General features: G+C 35.7%; 1 protein-coding gene across 12 annotated transcripts in view; it reads right to left on the minus strand.

The window, feature by feature from the left end:
* Nucleotides 1–19496, minus strand: part of MYCBP2 (MYC binding protein 2) — a 263498-nt gene that overhangs the window by 224912 nt on the left and 19090 nt on the right. For all 12 annotated transcript variants that reach the window (XM_053665528.1, XM_053665529.1, XM_053665535.1 and 9 more), the window contains exon 2: nucleotides 7724–7799. In XM_053665528.1, the coding sequence (XP_053521503.1) occupies nucleotides 7724–7799 (76 nt within the window). The remainder of the gene's footprint in view (nucleotides 1–7723; nucleotides 7800–19496) is intronic.

Genomic DNA, 19496 nt, shown 5'->3' on the forward strand with positions numbered 1-19496 from the left:
GGCCAGATTCAACTAAGTGCAGCATTTTTTTCAATAAATACAGAGTTGGGCCTTCATACTCCTGGGTTGTGTATCTACAGATTGAACCAACATTGGACCAAAACAGTATTTTCTATCAAAGGTTGGAAATCCATGAATGCAGGGGGTCAACTGAAGTTATACAGATTTTCAACTGCTCAGTGGGTTGGCACTCCTAAGCCCCACATTCTTTAAGGGTCAGCTGTACTGGCCCTAGTACAACAGCTTAGTATTGTATGTGTAAACCTTTACTGTTGTTCATTTTAGCTACCCTAAAAAATTATCTTCAAAAGATGGCCTAATTGATAAGACTGTACAACATTTTATCCTTGATCTATCTTCTTATTCCACACAGAGTATCTGCAAACTTATTTTTACTGTTACAAACTACAAATGTACTTTAGCTTTGACCTATTATTATAGACACTATACAGTTAAATTGACATATAAGACCAAACATCTCGTGTTACCTTTAATATTACTTTGAGTAATTATTTCAATGATTCTTCCTAGAATTTCACACAACATATAGAAGAGTTATGTCAGTACGTTTTTCAATTGAATGTATTTTCTGTGCCTTATATTTGGCTTTTTGAGACTTTAAAGGTGATCAGCTTGCATTTATGTAACTTTCATAAATGATAATTTATGGTCAAGTAACAATAATAAAACATCATTTTTCTCAGCAAAAAAAGTTGAAGTGGATTACAGACCTAAATATAACAGCTAAAACTATATAATCTCTACAAGAAAATCTTTGTGACCTTAGGGTAGATAAACATTTCTTAAGACACAAAATGCACAAATCATATTGAAAAGTCAATTAATTATATTCATAAAATTAAAAAACTTTTGCTCTTCTAAAGCACTATATAAAAAAACAAGCCACAGGAGAAATTATTTGCAATGCAGACATCTGACAAAGAACTTGTACCTACAACATATAAAAGCTGTGACAATTCAATAATAAGACAAACAATTACAAAAAGGAGATCCAAAATCTAACAGGCATTACATAATAGAAATATAAATGGGTAAAAGCACATGAAAAGATGTTTACATCATTAGTCATTAGAGAAAGGCGAGTTAAAGATGTTTACATTATCAGTAATACCCCTGCATATTTATTAGGGTGACTAAAATTTTAAAGGCTAATAATACTGTATGTTTACAAAGATATAAAGTAACTGGATTTTCTCATATAATACTGGTTGAACAGTAAAATGTAGTAATTACTTTGAAAAACAATTTTCACAGTTTCTCAAAAGTTAAACATTCATCTACCATGTTACCTCTGAGGAAAGAGTTCATACTGCAGGTATGATTGCTTATTCCTTGTATTTCTTGACAGAAACCATGACTGACCTTTGGTCAACCCTTGGGAATGTGGCCTTTAGTGTTTTCTTTGTTAGTTTAGTTACTGATGATTCTGTTATATACAGCTGGAAAAATGGACCATGCTTACTGGTTTGTTTGATTGCTTCGTATAAATACCAAGATTAAACCTGTTTCAATCTGTGATGTACTATGTGAAATCGCCTGGGTTTCCCTTGTCAGGGCTGGTTGCACAGCAGGGTATGTCTACATGACCAGAACCCCCTAAAAACGCTCAGATCCTGACTCGAACGAGCTTTCCTGGGTGGAAGCATTCCACACCTATCTCTGTACTCAGTGCCCGATGGAAAGCGTGTCCAAGGAAGAACTAGGAAGCCTACACCGTAACTCCTGAGACATCTTCAGAACTTTTCTTTTTCCTGATGCCTGCTATGAATTACCTTCTGTTGTACTAAATCTGTCATCAGTATAAACTGCTTTTGAGTCCTCTGGCAACTCACTGAAGGAAACACTGCCTAATCATTCTACCCCTAGTTATTTACCCCTCCCCTGCAAAATGAAAACATATATCTACACAAAGTCTACTTAAATATTCACAGAAGCTGTATCTGCAATGGACATGAACTGGAAACACAAAAATGTCCAATGGGTGAATGGATTAACAAATCAAGATATATCCATAAGAGAGAATACTATTTAGCAAAAAATGGATTAAACTGTTAATATGTACAACTACGTGGACACAACTCAAAGTCACTATGCTGATATCTGTGGTTGCCTAGAGACAGGGCTGTAGGGAGAGATGGAATGTAGCAGAGGATGAGGAAACCCTTGGGATGATTGAAATTTTGAGAACTTTGATTTTATCCTTCAAATCTCACCCAACTATACACTTTTAATCCTTGTCTCTGGTTCTGCTATTAAGGATACTGACCTAAGACAGACCTGTTAGGTAGCAGGATGTTGAAGAAGTTTCCTGTATAATAGATTATATTTCTCCTGTAGGAAAGTGAAAGCATGTGCTGGAGGGTGGGATTAATCAGAAGTTTGAGGAGAGTGGCGAACTTTTGAAATGAGAGACCTATATGACCAGAAAAAATAAGGACAGGCTGACTATAAAAAGTCCATTTGAATGTGTACTGGTATCATTTAGCTTTTTTAAACTCCCTTTTGCAGCACATGGTACTAACCTGCAGGGAAAGAGAAAAGAGCTGGATTCATATCCATTTTGTAAGATGAGTCCAACAAATATACATGGAGCAAAGGAAGATGTGGTAGGCAGAATAATGGTCTGTAAAAATATATGTCTCCTAATCCCTGAAACCTGTGAATATGTTACCTCATGTGGCAAAAGGGACCCTATAGATATGATTAAATTAAATCTTGAGATGGGGAGATTTTTCTGGATTATCTGTGCAGGCCCAAGTAATCACAATGGTCCTTATAAAGGAAGGAGAGTGCCAGGACAGTCAGAGGAGAAAGTGTTAGAGTAACTCGGCATAAAAAGACTTAACCATTTGGAGGAACAAATAGGAAGGACACAGGGACGAGAACTAAGGGGGGTGGAAATGGGAGGGAGGTGGGGAGCAAGGGGCGGGGGAGGCTGGGATGGGAAAAATAGACAAAAAAACTGTACTTGAAAAATAACTAAATAAAATTTTTTTAAAAATAAAAAAAAAATAAAATCTTAAAAAAAAAGACTTAACCAACAACTACTGCTGGCTTTGACAATGGAAGCGAGCACAACCCAGGAAATGCAAGCAGCCTCTAGAGGCCGGAAAAGGCGAAAACATGAATTCTCTCTTCGAGATTCCAGAAGGAATACAGACATCCTGACATCTTGATTTTAGCCCAGTGAGACCCATTTTGAAATTCAGACTTGCAGAACAATAAGATAATTTGTGTTGTTTTAAGCCATCAAATTTGTATAATTTGTTACAGCAGCAACAGAGAACTAAGACAGTAGATGAAACAAGAGTTTTTCTAAAAAGACTGTGGTACCTAAGATAAATAAGGAGGAAACTGAATGAAGGAGATGCCTAATGGATGAGGAGAAAAGAGGGGTCATGACAGAAAGGAAAAAGGAGATAGTGCCATATAGCTAAATTGCTTTAAGGTTTTTAAAATTTTTTTAATTGTTTTTTATTGATTATGCCATTACAGTTGTTCTATTCCCCCCTTCATTCCCCTCCACCCTACCCCCATCGCCACCATTACCCCCCTTTAGTTTATGACCATGTGTCTCAAGTTCTTTAGATTCTATATTTCCCATACTATTCTTGCCCCCCATCTATTTTCTATCTACTGTGTATGCTACTTATTTTCTGTACTTTCTCCCCCCTTCACCTCCTCCCACTCCCCTGTTGTTGCTAACCCTCCTTGAGATCTTCATTTCTGTTTCCACTCCTGATCTAGCTGTCCTTTTAGTTTGCTTTTGTTTTAGGTGTGGTTCTTAATAACTGTGAGTTTGCTGTCCTTTCACTGTTCATGTTTTTTTAACTTCTTTTTCTTAGATAAGTCCCTTTAACATTCCATATAATAAGGGCTTGGTGATGATGAACTCCTTGAATTTGATCTTATCTGAGAAGCACTTCATCTGTCCTTCCCTTCTAAATGAAAGTTTTGCTGGATAGAGTAATCTTGGTTGTAGGTCTTTGGATTTCATGACTTGGAGTACCTCTTTCCAGCCCCTTCTGGCCTGTAAGGTCTCTTTTGAGAAATGCGCTGACAGTCTGATGGGAACTCCTTTGTAGGTGACTGTCCCCTTATCTCTTGCTGCTTCTAGGACTGTCTCCTTCATTTTAATCTTGGCTAATGTAATTATGATGTTCCTTGGTATGTTTCTTCTTGGGTCCAACTTCTTTGGGACTCTCTGAGCTTCCTGGATTTCCTGGAAGTCTATTTCCTTTGCCAGACTGGGGAAGTTCTCCTTTATTATTTGTTCAAATAAGTTTTCCACTGGTGGCTGTTCCTTTCCCCCTTCTGGTACCCCTATAATTCAGATGTTGGAGTGTTTAAAGACGTCCTGGAGGTTCCTAAGGCTCTCCTCATTTCTTTGAATTCTTGCTTCTTGACTCTTTTCTGTTTGGCCATTATTTGCTTTCTTCTGGTCCACTCCATTGATTTGAGTCCCAGTTTCCTTTTCATTGCTATTGGTTTCCTATGCAATTCCATTCATTTCAATTAGTTCGCCTTCATATGTTTCTCTAATTTGTGGCTATAATCAACCAGTTCTATGAGGATCCTGATCACCAGTGTTTTAAACTGTGTGTCTGAGAGTTTTGCTATTTCTTCATCACTTAGATTTATAGGCTCTGGGGCTTTGAGATCTTCTTTAGCCATTTTTGGTCTGTTCGTGCCCTTTAAGTGTGAGGATCAGCGCCTTGGACTCCCAGATCGCTGGGTTGTGACGCTGTATGTGGGGGCGTGGTCAGAGTGGGGCATTGGCGGCCCCCTCTGCTGTTTCTTGCAGCTGGGTGAGGAGCAGAGCCTTAGGTGGTTCACTGGGGCAGGGCCACTTAGGTCCCTGGGTTAAGACGCTGTATGTGGAGGCGGGGTCAGAGAGGGGAAATGATGGCGCCCTGTGCTGCCTTAAGCTGCTGGGGCCTGCTGGGTCCCGTCCAATCACCCACTCCCTCGCTTGTCTATCCGGGCACAAATGCACGACCACTGTCAACCCACAGCCCTGCTCCCTTGCTGTTTCCCCGAGGTCGCTCGTTGGGTCTCTCACTAGGTCCAACCCTGCGCCTGGATTCCTTGCGCCTGAGTCCTTCTGACCGAGTTTTCCTGTGCAACCCCGCTCCGCCAGCTGCTGGTTTCACCCCTCTTACTGGTCAGGCTGAAGAATTTGTTGTTAACAGACTTCCAAAAAGTTCAATTTTCTGTGTTCTACCTGTGTTTTCTGTTGCTAATATTTTGTTGTCTCTCAACTTGGTTGTGTAAGAAAGCACGGCGTCTCCACCTATGCCTCCATCTTGGCAGAAGTGTTTTTTTTAGTTTTGATGAAAAGAAATGCTTGTTTTTAAATAATATGGGAATAAAGCCCTTTGGTATTTTTTAAATAACTTTTTAAAAAACAGGGTGGATGAAAAACAGTCCAAAAACAATGACAGAGGGAAAGACTAACAAACTTTTACTATTTTATATGCTTATCAAGAGCAGGAAATGTTTCTTATTCATCTTTCTATCCCAAATACCTACCATAACCAGCATGTAATTAATATCTGAAGACTGAAAGGATGCATGTTTTTATATCACTCTTATCACAAACTGCTCCTAGAAACCAGATTGTAGATATAAAACCTGAGGCCTAGATAAGAGAGCTGAACTACTAAGGGCACAAAGTGAGAAACAGAATTCAAAGGGACAAAAGACCTGACTTCCCACCTCATCCTGGACATTGTATGCTTAGGAAAATCACCAAAGGAAACCTTAAAAGAACTTAAAAAGATCTTCAAGATTCCCATACTGTAATTCTGCACATAACTCCAAAAAAGTGGAAAGAGGGTACAGGTTGGGTACATATTTATTAATGGTTTTTAATATATAGTAGGTATATCAAAAATACTCTCTAATTCCTATCTTCTACCTAAAAGCAGAAATTATAAGAGGTGATATAGTGAAAATACATAATTTATCTGACCACCCAGCAATACTGTCCTGAGGGTAACCACCCCTCTCCCATTCATCAGGGAGCTCACCTCAAACTACCCCACCTTCAAGGCCAAAGCACATGATACAGATCAATCGAAATATCGTACCCAAGACTTTCTGCTGGAGCCAATAGGAAAGACATTCTTAGTTAAAAAGAATGAAGTTGGAGCACTAGCAGCCCACACACAAAAGAGCTGCAATAAGCCAACACAAAGAGAAAGCAGAAGCAAGAGATGAAGACATAGATTTAATGAATTATTTAATCCCCGGATCCAGCTGTGTCTCAAGACAGAGCCACCAAAAATATTCCATCCGTTATCCTATTGGGGTATTTTTGTTTGCTTGTTTACTACTTTAAAGTTGATTTCTCTCAGTTACAATAGCAAGAACACTAACTTAAAAGAGCAGGAAACAATTGTCTCTACAACTTAAATATGATATACAGGCCAAGCTAAGCTATTGCTTCTTTAACCACAAATGGAGGTGTTTAAAAAGCATAGTTCTGACTCCTATCTTCTTCATGTCTAGGTTTCTTAGTACTGTTCAAAAGAAAAGAGACTCTTTTATAGAAAGTGGAATCTGGATCTTGGGAATGTTTATGAAAAAACTACATGGTTTTACAGCAAGGATTTCTGTACTAGATGGAAAATGAGATCCTTGTCGCTGAGGTCCCATCTAATTAAAATCTTCTATATTGTATTTATTTTCTTTTGCACAGCCACCCATAGTCAAAAGAATCTCGGAACAACATAGATGCACCATGATGCTCCCTAACTCGTCACATATGCATATGCATGTGATAAACCCAAATTCAAGTCCCAACTCACAAGCCAAAATTTTCTGTTTGTACTACAATACAGTAGTAAGTAGTTAGAGTGAAAAAAGAAAGAAATGTTTATGTTCCCCCAAATCAAATATAAAAAATAAAAATTTTAGGATCAGATATTAACTTATAGGCTGCTGGTAAAAATATAAAATTAAATTGTGTAATTAAATAATAAAGGGTTTCTAAAAAATTACTTTAGCACAGAGAAGTGAAATGGTTTGCTAACTATGAAGGGGAACCCCAAAAACCCAGAATTTATTTATAAAAAAATTGTGTATTTATTCTTACATGTTTAAACTTCAGCTACCTTCAAATTACTCTCCTCTCCATTTGATGCAATCATACCCATTGAGATGTTTTTTCCCACAGCTCAAAAATAGTTTTTGAACTCATTGACTCTGATTCCTCTTAGTGCTTCTGCCGTTTTTTGCTTCATCTTTTTCACATTGGCAAAATGTTTCCCTTTGAGGCCTTCTTTCATCCAGGGAAACAAAAAACAGTCTCTCGGGGCAAGATCAGGTGATTGGGAGGGTGGGACATGGGGCCATGCTGTTTTTGGTCAAAAACTACTGAACACTCAGCATAGTGTATACTCATAAATCACCCATCATGAAATGGGCAAACACACTGAATGAGTCTTCCAAAAAGATTTCACTGAAGCTAAATACAGCCTCTCACAACAACACCAGGTGGTACATTGATATAAATGGGATCCTAGAATACTCACCTAGCTGGGGAAGCCTGTACTACAAGGGGCCCACTCCAGAAGATTCCATTTTTTAGGAGGGGTCCCCCCTCATATATTTATACTCACACCTTGTTAATCTTGGCATTTTCATTCAAATCACTGTATAAAAAAGTCCTTATTCCCATAAATAGCCAACAGTTTACCTTGCTTCTTGTCTTGACTTTTGATTTGCTCTTTTGTTTTCTTTTCAACTTCTTCTTATTTAAAATTTTCTTATTCCTAAAAATGTAAAAAACATGGAAAAATTATGGAAGTCCACTTAGGACATACAAAGCTATTAAAAATAAGTACTTCTAAAGTAGACACATGAATATTTATCCTAAGGACGTTCTTCCTACGAAACAGTATACTCTATACATACATATAAGATACTATTATATAATGTAGCTACTGAGATAATACAATATTGGATATCTGAGAAATACACATGAAATGATTAAAAATTTGAAATCTGCAAATACTTTTATAAATTAAAAAAATTAAAGGCATCAAATGGGGGGTTTTAAACTTTATTCAACAATGGGGATGCTAATAAATATCAACTATGTTTCCCTCCCAGAAAAATCTACTCTTTGTAGTAGTGAGGGCTGCAGTGCAAAAGGCTCAGGATTCTATTTTCACTGAATGACTGTAAGAAAACTCCAACTCATACACTGCTCACACCAGCAGCTGGTTTTTCATTACCTTACAACCCTAACACCAAATTATTCTTTAAAGAAAAAGAAACCTCTAAAAAGACTTTGAGAAAAAAATGTGGAAAATAATGAGAATTAGAGTGGAAGAAACAAGAGTCACAGAAAACATTTTATTCTAATTTCATTAATATTTTTTTATGTCTACCATGCTGAGGTACACACTTCTAGGTACTAAAGATACAAGGTAAAAAAGACAGTTCTTGCCTCAAGGAGTTCAGAGACTTGGATAAAAAGCAAGAGAGTGTTATTGCTATAATAAAAACAAAATCTGAAGAGGAGGAGTAGGAAGAGAAGAAGAAGGGCGAGAAAGAGGAGGAAAAGGAAGAGCTTCTACATGCTACAGAATTCAAGTCCATGACACTTGGTAACCAATTTAGTGGAAGCTGTAGTCACTTAGTGGTAACGATGTCATTCAGAAAAATAGGGAAGACAAGGGGAAGAATTAGTTTGCTAAGGGAAAAAATGGTTTGATTTTCAAAATGTTTTATTCAACAAAATAGATGTAAACAAGCATATGAAAAATTTCCCTAACACTTCCTTCAATTTCATTCCCGAAATGAAAATAACCTCAAAATCTTGTCAATTATTGAGTATATCTCATAAATAGTCCTTCATTTTGTCTACACCATCTCTATTGCTGTGATGCCAACAATCTAAGTTACCATCACCTGTATGGACTATTGCAAAAGCTTCATATCTCATTTCTTATAGTTGCCCCCCTTTAATCCATTCTTCACATAAAAAAACCCAAGTCAACGCTTAAAAACACAAATCTGAATAGGTAATTCTTCCACTTAAAACTTGGTTAATACCTTCTCAATTGTCTAAGAATAAAGTTTAAAGGCACTGACATGGTTTATCATATCCTCTAACCAAGATCGGACCTTTCCGCCTGTCTCTCCTGCCTCATTTTTCAGTTGTCTCCAACTTGTTCATCACACTCCAGCCACAAAGACATCCTTTCCAATTGTGTGAATCTGCTAAGCTCCTCAGAGGCTTTACAAAGTTTATCCTTCTACTCATATTCTCTCCCACATCTCCTGCTAAACACTATTCATCTCTGAGGTCCCAGTATTTATGTCTCATACTCAGGAATGTCCTATACTGGATTAATTCCCTAATAAACACTCTCCCTGCATTTTATACTTGTGTCTCATGTGTAATCTACAAATGTAACTACATATAGGATTATCTGTTTAATGCATCACTCCCTCAACAAGATATATACAAGACTGCAGAAGCTGTGTCTCTCTTATTTACTGCTCTATCTAGCCTCTTTGCCCAGAAAAATACCTGGAACTCAATACTATTTTGAAAGAAAGAGAAGTAGGACAAAAGGGAAAGAAAAGTTAGGAAAGAAGGAAGTTCAGAGCTAGAGCTACAAGCCTTGCTCAAAGAGTAAAACAGGCAGAGGACCAAGGACATATCCATAGAGACACCAAATATTAAAGGACACCTAGCCAGAAATGTCCATTAAGGAGGTATCCATGGAATTATTTTATGCAGATTTTGGTGCACAGAAGGTCATGGAAACCATGTCCATGGATGAGGTTTCCCCATGATAGTAAGCTATAAAGGTAAAGAGAGTGATCGATAGCTACCAAATGCTACACATGAACAGATATGCCTGCTTACATAATCTTATTCAACTATGAGCAATGAAGAAGGCCTATTTCAATGTCATAATTTCAGCACCTGCATCAGTGCCTGACACATCATGGATGTTCAAGAAATGTCAGATGAATAAACAAGTTAATGAAAATATATCTCATATATGGCTTAGGAAACTAACCTCCCTTTAGACTAAAGTTTTTGTGATTAAAATCAGTTATTTGAGCAACAGGAGTATGTAACTGTGAAAAGCTTACAATTCTATAAAGTTACTCTTCTATACAATTTATAAAAATGTCAAGAATCGCTCAAAACGAAACTTCAGAGAAACAGAATACGAGCATCTAAATCCAAATTAACATCCATTTTCTGAAAACCATTTATCATGAACTTAAATTTTCACTAATATACAATATTTTTGTCTGTTTTGTTTAATGGACTTCTTGAAAGTTCAGATAACTTCATATGTATTCCTAAAATAAAATATTTCTTTCTATGCATTTAACATTTAATAAATTCTAACAATTTAAATGAATCTGAACCTACTAATTCCTATAAACCAGCTGAAGAATCAGCTTTCCCAAAAACGTCATAAACTGACTTTACTGTGTTGTGCATTTGGATTATTTTAGAAGTAGAGGGTTGTCCAAAGGAGCCAGTAATAAATTTAAAATTATATGAAAATTCATATTCAAGATTAGAAAACAAAAATGCTACATGTTAGTATAACATCCCATTATATGACTGCATTTGAAAACTAAGCTTAAATAAACTTTTGATAATATCTGAGGATGGAGAGATAAAAAAGAAAAACTCTAGAAACCAGTCTTAACATCCACAATTCACCTTGAAATTCCTGGTGATTTAGCACTTAAAATCCCATATTGAAAAGAAGCTTAATGAAGAATGTCTGGAATTCCTCCTATAAGATTTTTAGTCTTTTCACAAAAAGAACCCCATGCCCATGAGATTTGAAAAAATTATGGGTAGTAATGAGACACAAAGGTTATTAATGTGCTTTAATTATTTATTTTATATATTTACTTTAAAGATTCCAAAGAAATATTCTTAATAGCAACCACTGTTTAAGAAAAACCAAACACTTCTGCAATATGAGAACAAGTAAATCTGCCAAGTTATTCCATGATATAGCTCATTAGTTCCTCTATCAAATTATTACTGAGTGTGTTTCTAACAAAACCAAAATTAGTCATGATTTAATTTAAAAACCTCTCTCACTCTGAATCTGTTTCTTCATCTGTAAAATAGCAAGATTAAGGAGATTATCTCTGAGGTTCCTTTTAACTCTAAAATGCTAGGATTTTAATAAAGAACTTTAGGAATAAAAGGGTTTCAATCTTTAATTTCCCTTAGCTATGAGCAATGAAAAGTTTGAATCTGTGGTCTAAGGCAGAAAAAGGCTTCATTTTTTTTCTTCTGTAAAGGACTAGATAGCAAATATTTCATGCCTTGTAGACTATAAAATCTCTGTTGCAACCAAACACTACAGCATAAAAAGCAGCCACAGACAACACATAAACAGATGAGCATAGCAGTGTTACAATAAAACTTTATTCCTGGACACGAGAATTTGAATTTCACAAAATTTAATGACATTTTCTTCTTTTTATGTTTTTTAACATTTCAAAACATAAAAACTATTCTTCACTCACAGACCACACAAAAACAGGAATTGTGCTGAATTGGTCTGTGGACCAGTTTGTTGACTCCTAGTGTAGAGTATATTTTGATAAACAGGCTCATATCAGAAAGAAAAAATATTTAATTAGTATTATACAATACAGATAGAACTATTCAAAACATCACTACACTTATACAAATAAGCACTCTAAAATTATCTGCTTTTTCTTTTTGCAAAGATTAACTCCTTACTTCCACTTCCCTAAAGTAAGATACTAGATAGAAGTGAGACACTGTTCTCTCTTCTAAACCTACACTAACATAAGAAGCTGTGGAAGCAATTAAGGACTGGATGAAGTAGAAGTCGCCAAGACTGAGCCAAAATTATTACTGGCATATTGTTCCAAGAGGACATCTGCAGAGTTTGGGTACCAGTAAGAATTGAGCTCAGCTTAAACAGTCACACCCTACGTAAAAGAGAAACCAGAAACTACTGGAGCTTTAGACTACTGCATGGGTTGGAATGACAGACAGGAAATCTAGAAAAACCCCAAATACATGGCCAGTTTTTGCAGTGGTAGATCTGCTTAGTGATGGGGCAGTGAAGAAGGACAAGGAGGTTAGGCCAACAGGTCAGAGTCAATTTCCCAGAGTCTCCCAGTGTTTAGAAGACAGAATTCCACTAGAGGAAGAATCAACTCAATCCCTGAATGGACTAAAGTAGTCAACTCAGATATTACCCTATCTATGTAATACAGCAAAGAACAAACCTCTCTAGAAAAAAATAACTGTTCTTTTACACCAAATGTCAGGCCCACAGAAGACCACCTAAGAAGCAAAATAATGTGACAGATAATCAAGAGAAAACCAAACAACTGGGCAGACTCAAGATAAACCAGATACTGAAGTTAGGAGGCAAGGACTTGAAATAGATGCAAGGATTTAAAAAATAAAACAAAACAATGTAATTTTGAACAGAATCTTATTTTTAAAAAGCCACATAGGTTTTCTTAAAAAATAAATATCTCAAATTAAGAACTTGTCAGACGATTTTAAGAGCAAAAGGAAATCAAGGAAAACAGGATTCAAGGACTTGCTGACAGGCCAAGAAAAAAATACCTAAAAACTCAAGCACAGAGAAAAGAATGGATGAACAAAACAGAGTGGGAGATATGGGACACAGTCACGTGGCCTCACATTTATGTAACTGGAATCCATGACAAACAGAAGAAAAAAAGAATGGAACAAAAGCACTATGTGAAGAGATAATTCATGACAATTTTACAAAAATAAGAAATCAACTGAGAGAGTCAAGAAACTCAGGGAAATCTCAAGGAGGAAAATGCACACCTCAGCACACCAAATTCTAGATACAAACTTCTGAATCAAAGGATAATGAAAAAAATCATAAAGGCATCCTGAGATAAAAATATACACTCAAAAGAACAACAAGATTGCTTCCATTTTTTGTGTTATAAAGTGCAAGGGAGTGCGGAAGTGGCAACCTAGCAACTAGAATTACATACCTATCAAAAACACCTTTAAAAATGAAGACAAAAACAGAGATATTTTGGATCCTCAAAAGTTGATATAATTCATTATCAATATACCAACACTATAAGAAATACAGAAGGAAGGTTTTCCTTTAATAATTGCCATGGTGACTGAAGGAGATGTGACTTAGGGTGGTAAACACAAAATACACCATACAAATAATCTAATATTATATAATTGCAAACTTGAAAACTATGTAATTTTATTAAGCAATGTCACCTCAATAAATTCAATTAAAAATAAAATGTAAAAAGATGTAAAATAATAATTGTTAATTCAAAATATTAAATAAGAGGACACAGAATAAAATGTAAAAGGACTAGAGAAGACACCATATTTTGCCGTGTATGATGTACACATTTTTGCCCAGATTTTAAAGGGAAAAATAATGATGCACATTATACATGGGTATAATGATTAAACATCATGGGCATACTAATCCGGTGTATAATGCGCACAAAACCACAGGTGCGTGTCATACACAGCAAAATATGATGTATCTTGAACACACTCACCAGCCTCCCCGAAGTACTAATATTCGACAGTCATTTTTAAGGCCAGTAGTGTTACAGATGAGCAGAGCATTTCATAATGCTAAAAGGGTCAAATCAAAGGAAAATATAACAACCCTAACTTTAATGCACCTAATAATACCATGGCTTCAAAATATATGAGGCAAAATTGAAGGAATAAGAGAAAAAAATTAACAAAAGAGCAGATTTTAACATACCTCTTGTAACTGACAGAACAAGAAGAGGATGAAACAGCATGGATGTAGAAAAATTTAAAACATAATTAATCAATTTGACCTAATTGACACACATAGAAAAATACAACCAACAAATAAAGAATCCACACTTTTTTTCTAATGCATGATAGAATACTTTCCAAAACTGACAATATGTTGGAACACAGATAAAGTCTCAACGAATTTACAAGGGCTGTGATCACAAGAAAATTAAACTAGAAACCAACAGAAAGAACACTAAGAAATTCCCAAATGTTTGGAAACCTAAAAGCCAGAGTTCCAAATAAACTATGAGTAAAAGATTTATAACAGAAGGTTACAATGGAAAATAGACAATATTTCCACGTAAATCAAAATAAGGTATGACATCAAAATTTGTGGAATGCCCCCTAAAGTAGTGCTTAGGGGAAATATATAGCTTTTTGCAAATACATAAATGCACATAATGGAAAAAAAAAGTCTGGAAGTAAATAATCTAGGCTTACAACTTAAGAAGCTAGAAAGAAAACAGCAAACAAAATGAAAAGATTATAAAAAAAAGGAAAATACAGAATAAGAGCAGTTATCAAGGGAAGAGAGAGCAAACATTTAATACAGAAAATGAAAGAGCCAAAACTGGTTCTCTGAATTTCACTAATTTGCCCCAAAGGCAAAAGATTAGGAAAAAAAAAATTAAAGAGGCAACCAACCAAACAAGAGATATTTACAAACAACAGTTCCAACAAAGGTTTAATATCCAAAATATATAAGTAATTCATAAAACTCCACACCAAAAAATAATCCAATTGAAAAATGGACAAAGGACCTGAACAGACAACACCTCTCCCAAGAAGACATACAAATCAGTCAAAAGATACATGAAAAGATGCTCCACCTCACTAGTTATAGGGAAATGCAAGTCAAAACTACACTGAAACACCACCTCACACCTGTCAGAATGGCTATTATGAACAAGACCAGTAATAACAAGTACAGGAGAGCTTGTGGACAAAAAGGAACCCTCATTCACTGCTGGTGGGAATGCAGACTGGTACAGCTGCTATGGAAAAACAGTCTGGTGGTTCCTCAGAAAATTAAGAATAGAGTTGCCATATGACCCGCTGATTTGTCTCCTGGGTATCTGCCCCATAAAAAACCTACACACACGCATACACATTTACTTGCAAAAAAATATATCCCTATGTTCATTGCAGTAATATTCATGGTGCCCAAGACACGCAGACAACCAAAGTGTCCTTTGGTAGAGGATTAGATAAAGAAGATGTGGTACATATACACAATGGAATACACTCAGCCATAAGAAAAGACAAAATACTGCCATTCGTGACATTGGAAGACTTTGAGAATATCATGCTAAGTGAAATAAGTCAATCAGAAAAAGCTAAGAACCACATCATTTCACTCATATGCGGGATAAAAACCTAAAAATTGTGGGCACAGACCACAACATGGCATTTGCCAGAGCGAAGGGGGTGAGGAAGGTGAGTGTGGGGGGACCTACTATATGGTGACAGAAGATGGTGGCTTTGGGTGGTGGGCACACAGTGCAATCAATACACAGATTTTGTTTCACAGAAATGTACACTTAAAACCTATATGATCCTATTAACTAATGTCACCACTAGTAAATGTAATAATTTTTTAAAACTGCTTCTCTGAAAAGATTAGTAAATGCAATAAGCTTATTATAAGATTTGTCAGGAAAAAAACTGAAAATTGTCTATGTGATAAATAAGAAGGGGGATTGTCACTACAGACATGCCCATAAACTGCACAACTGAAATAAGATGGACAAATTCCTTGAAAAATATAACTTCCAAACACTAAACAAAGAAAAATACAATATCTAAATAGACATATCTGTTAAAGACACTGAATCCCCAAATCAAAACCTTCCCACAAAGAAAAATTGTAAACTTAGCTGGCTTTGCCCGTGAACTCCTACAAACACGTAATTTGCTTTCTTTCGAACACTACTGACCTTAGACTAACTCTTCCTAAGAATATAAAAAGAAAAAAAAAACATTTACCCAAATCATTTTATGGGACTAGCATAGTTCTGAAACCAAAACCTTTAGGGTATTTTGAAATAAGGAAATTTCAGGCCAGTATCTCCCATGAACATAAAAGCAAAAATACTACATAGCTCCAAACTGGAGACAACCTAAATGTTCATCAACTGATGAATGAATAAACAAAATGTGGTACATCCGTTTAATGAAATATTAGTCAGCCACAAATAGGAATGAAGTACACACATGCTATAATATGGATGAAGCTTAAAAACATTATGGTAAATGAAAGAAAAAAGGCCATAAAAGCTCACGAATGTATGGTTCCATTTATATTAAATGTCCAGACAGATAAATCCATAGAAACAAGAAGCTGATTAGTGGTTGCCAGTAGCTGATAGAAAGGAGAAGGGAAGTGACTATGAATAGTTATGGAATTTATTTTCTTGGGTGAAGAAAAATGTCTGGTTGAACAACTTTGTGAATATACTAAAAACCACTGAGTTATACACTTTAAAAAGGTGTATTTTATATTTACATGAACTATATTTCAATTTAAAAGATATGAAGAAAAAAGCCATTGACCTAAAAATAATCTCAATGTCCAGAAACATAAAAAGGAAAACAGGCAAAATGAAAAATCCAACTGATGCAATTCAACATTATACCACAATAAGGGAAGTATGATCATTTCAACACTAGGAGTAAAAGTATTTTCTAAAACTCAACAATTATTTGTGATGACATGGCCTCAGTAAGCCAGAAAAAGAAGCTATTTAATCTAATAAAGATTATCTACAAAAAATCTATAGCTAACATTTTACTTAATTACACAAAATGATGAAAAATTAAATAGTTCCACTAGGTATGGAGAAAAAATACAAGGACATACACCACCTCTATTTAATACTGTACTGGAAGTCGGTAAGTCACAATTGGTTGAAAGGAAAAAGTAAAGCACTTTTATTTGTAAATAGCAACTATATAGAAAATGCAAAATAATCTACAAGTAAGGTATTAAAGAGTGAATTATCAGTTTGTTTATTAGATTCCACATATAAGTGAAATCATACGGTATTTATCTTTCTCTGACTGACTCATGAACATGGGCAATAGTGTGGTGATTGCATAGAGGAGAAAAGTAAAAACGAGTTAAATGGTAATGGAAAAAACAATATAATTATAAAAAACAGACAGATGAATCACTTTCCTGAAAACTTAGATTCTTATGGGTTAGCTGTAACACTTTCTTTTCCCTAGTCCTTCCCCAAATGCCTATATATATGTATCTAATAAATATCTTTTAGTACATAAAAAATGAATTATCAATATCACTGGATACAACACCAATTTTTAAAAATATGCTAGTTTAAAAATCACTAAAAAACAACTATGGTGCATATACACAATGGCATACTACACAGCCACAAAAAAGGAGAAATTTTTTACCCTTTACAACAGTGTGGATGAACCTGGAGAGCATCATGCTAAGTGAAATTAGCCAGTCAGAGAAAGGCAAATACATTATAATGTCACTCAAATGTGGAATCTAGTGAACAACCTGTACTAACAAGCAAAATAGAAACAGATTCATAGCTAGACAGCAGCCCGACCACCCCAGGAGAGGGGTGAAGGAGGTTAAAGAAAAAGGACTCATGGACACGGACAACAGTATGGTGATTGTCAGGGAAGGGAGGTCTAAGGAAAATAAATGATAACAGAAAACATACAATTTATTATTTAAAAAAAGAACCTAAAAAACGATTGCTGAATTTACCCCTGTTTTTGGAGTAGGCTAATATAGAAGAAGTTTTAATATTTAGACTGAACATGAATCTCAATGTTTGACTCAAGGACCAAAAATTGTATATTAATAGATTCATAAATAACAATTAACACTTATGTTACATTTTATAGTTGAAAAAATGTTTTTCACAGCTATTGAATTCTTCAGCAAGTAAATGACATCCATCCAATTGACCAGAATACTAGGAACACATTCCGTACGCAATTATTGTGTATGGGCTTCATCTCATAAAAAATGTAAATAAAAAATAAAAGCACTATATGTAAATTGAAGCTTTTCTATAGAAGTCAGGCTTACTTCTGTGTAATTAATGATACTCTCATCATTGTGCTCAAATTAAGGAAGAAGAGTCCTCTGATTACTAAGTAGAAGATGTTTGTTTACTTAACCTAATTATAATTAATAACAAGAGATTTTAACACTGTAAATTGATCTAAGGGAAAGATGCAAACTGATTCCCTCTGTGTGGCTTCTGTCCCTTTTTATCTCATTTGGAAATCTTCACATGGGGTTGGGAGTAAGAATGATAAACAAAGCTACAGTCGTAGTGGGCAGTACAGCCTAAGAAAAAGGGGAAAATAAAAGATAAAGGGGGGGAAGAGGGTGGGAGCAGAGAGTGAGGAGAAAATCTCTGTTATCTCTCTGTGAGAATCTCTGTTAAGAGTAAACAGAAAATCTCTGTTATGACTTAATGCCTCATGCAGATTTATACTATAAGGTACATATGGCTAAGTAGGTGAGGAAAACTCAAGCTATGAAGCAACTCTACTTAGTAAGAGCTAACAAATTTTTATTTCTTATTACTAAGCTAAAGTGTCTTCCTTGGTTTGGACTCCCTCAGAAGTAGACCTACTCAAGGATTCAGGTCTAAGCACTTGCTTTGCAAGATCCACTGAGAGGGGGAATCAGAAGTGACCTAGGGAAAGCAGTCAAGAAAGAATGCATTATTAAGCTGGTTACCCTGAGATGGGCAACCAGAGCATCACCCTCCTGGAGAACTCTGGTAGATGGTGTAGAACATGACTCAGTTATCCCACCTAAAGGATGACAAAAATAAGGTATTATCCACCAACTCCTCACCCATCACTGGCTGAAAGCCTTTCTGAAGGCATTCATTAACATTCTGGCATTTCTGGCTTGCCCTGCACATAGGCCAAGCATGTCTTTATGGCCAGTAAGAAAGCTCTCAGGCAGAGACAGTCATAGATGTAAACAGAGAGCATGGAGAGAAATAAGAAAGACACATGGCTAGGACACTAAGAACATCCACTGCAGTGTCTCCTACCCAAAAGATAAATTATTTGTCTCCCTCCTCTTTCCCTTTAAACATTAATTTCTAAATTCTCTTTTTCTTTCTCCATCTAACCTCAATTCACTTTCCCACTGAAATCTTACTTATTCCTGCCTTCTGCAAAAGGTAGGAATGATTAAGTTTTAGGTTATTATGATCTCTTAATGTCTCAAGAAAATGTCTCAGACTTCTGACCTACAGAACAAGAGGCAGATGGTAAGTAACAGTATATTCGTGAGGAGGCTTTCAACATACTGAACACAATGTCATACTGGAACACAGCCATACTCATCTGTTTACACACGATCTATGGCTGCTTTCAAGATGTAACGACAGGGTAGAATAACTGCAACACAGACCATACTGCTCGCAAAGCCTAAAGTATTAGTATTCGGCCCTTTACAAAATAAGTTTGCTGACCCCTGACCCATATCAAGCAGTCTCGTATGTGTATAACTGGATTCCCAGAAGGAAATAAAAGACTGGGTTTGAAATAATAAATATTTGAGGAAATAAAGGCCAAAAGATGCTAAATTAAACAAAACTTAACATTACAC

This window comes from Artibeus jamaicensis, unplaced genomic scaffold (assembly GCF_021234435.1).
Source record: "Artibeus jamaicensis isolate MK-2021 breed Jamaican fruit bat unplaced genomic scaffold, CSHL_Jam_final contig_415, whole genome shotgun sequence".
Classification (NCBI taxonomy): domain Eukaryota; kingdom Metazoa; phylum Chordata; class Mammalia; order Chiroptera; family Phyllostomidae; genus Artibeus; species Artibeus jamaicensis.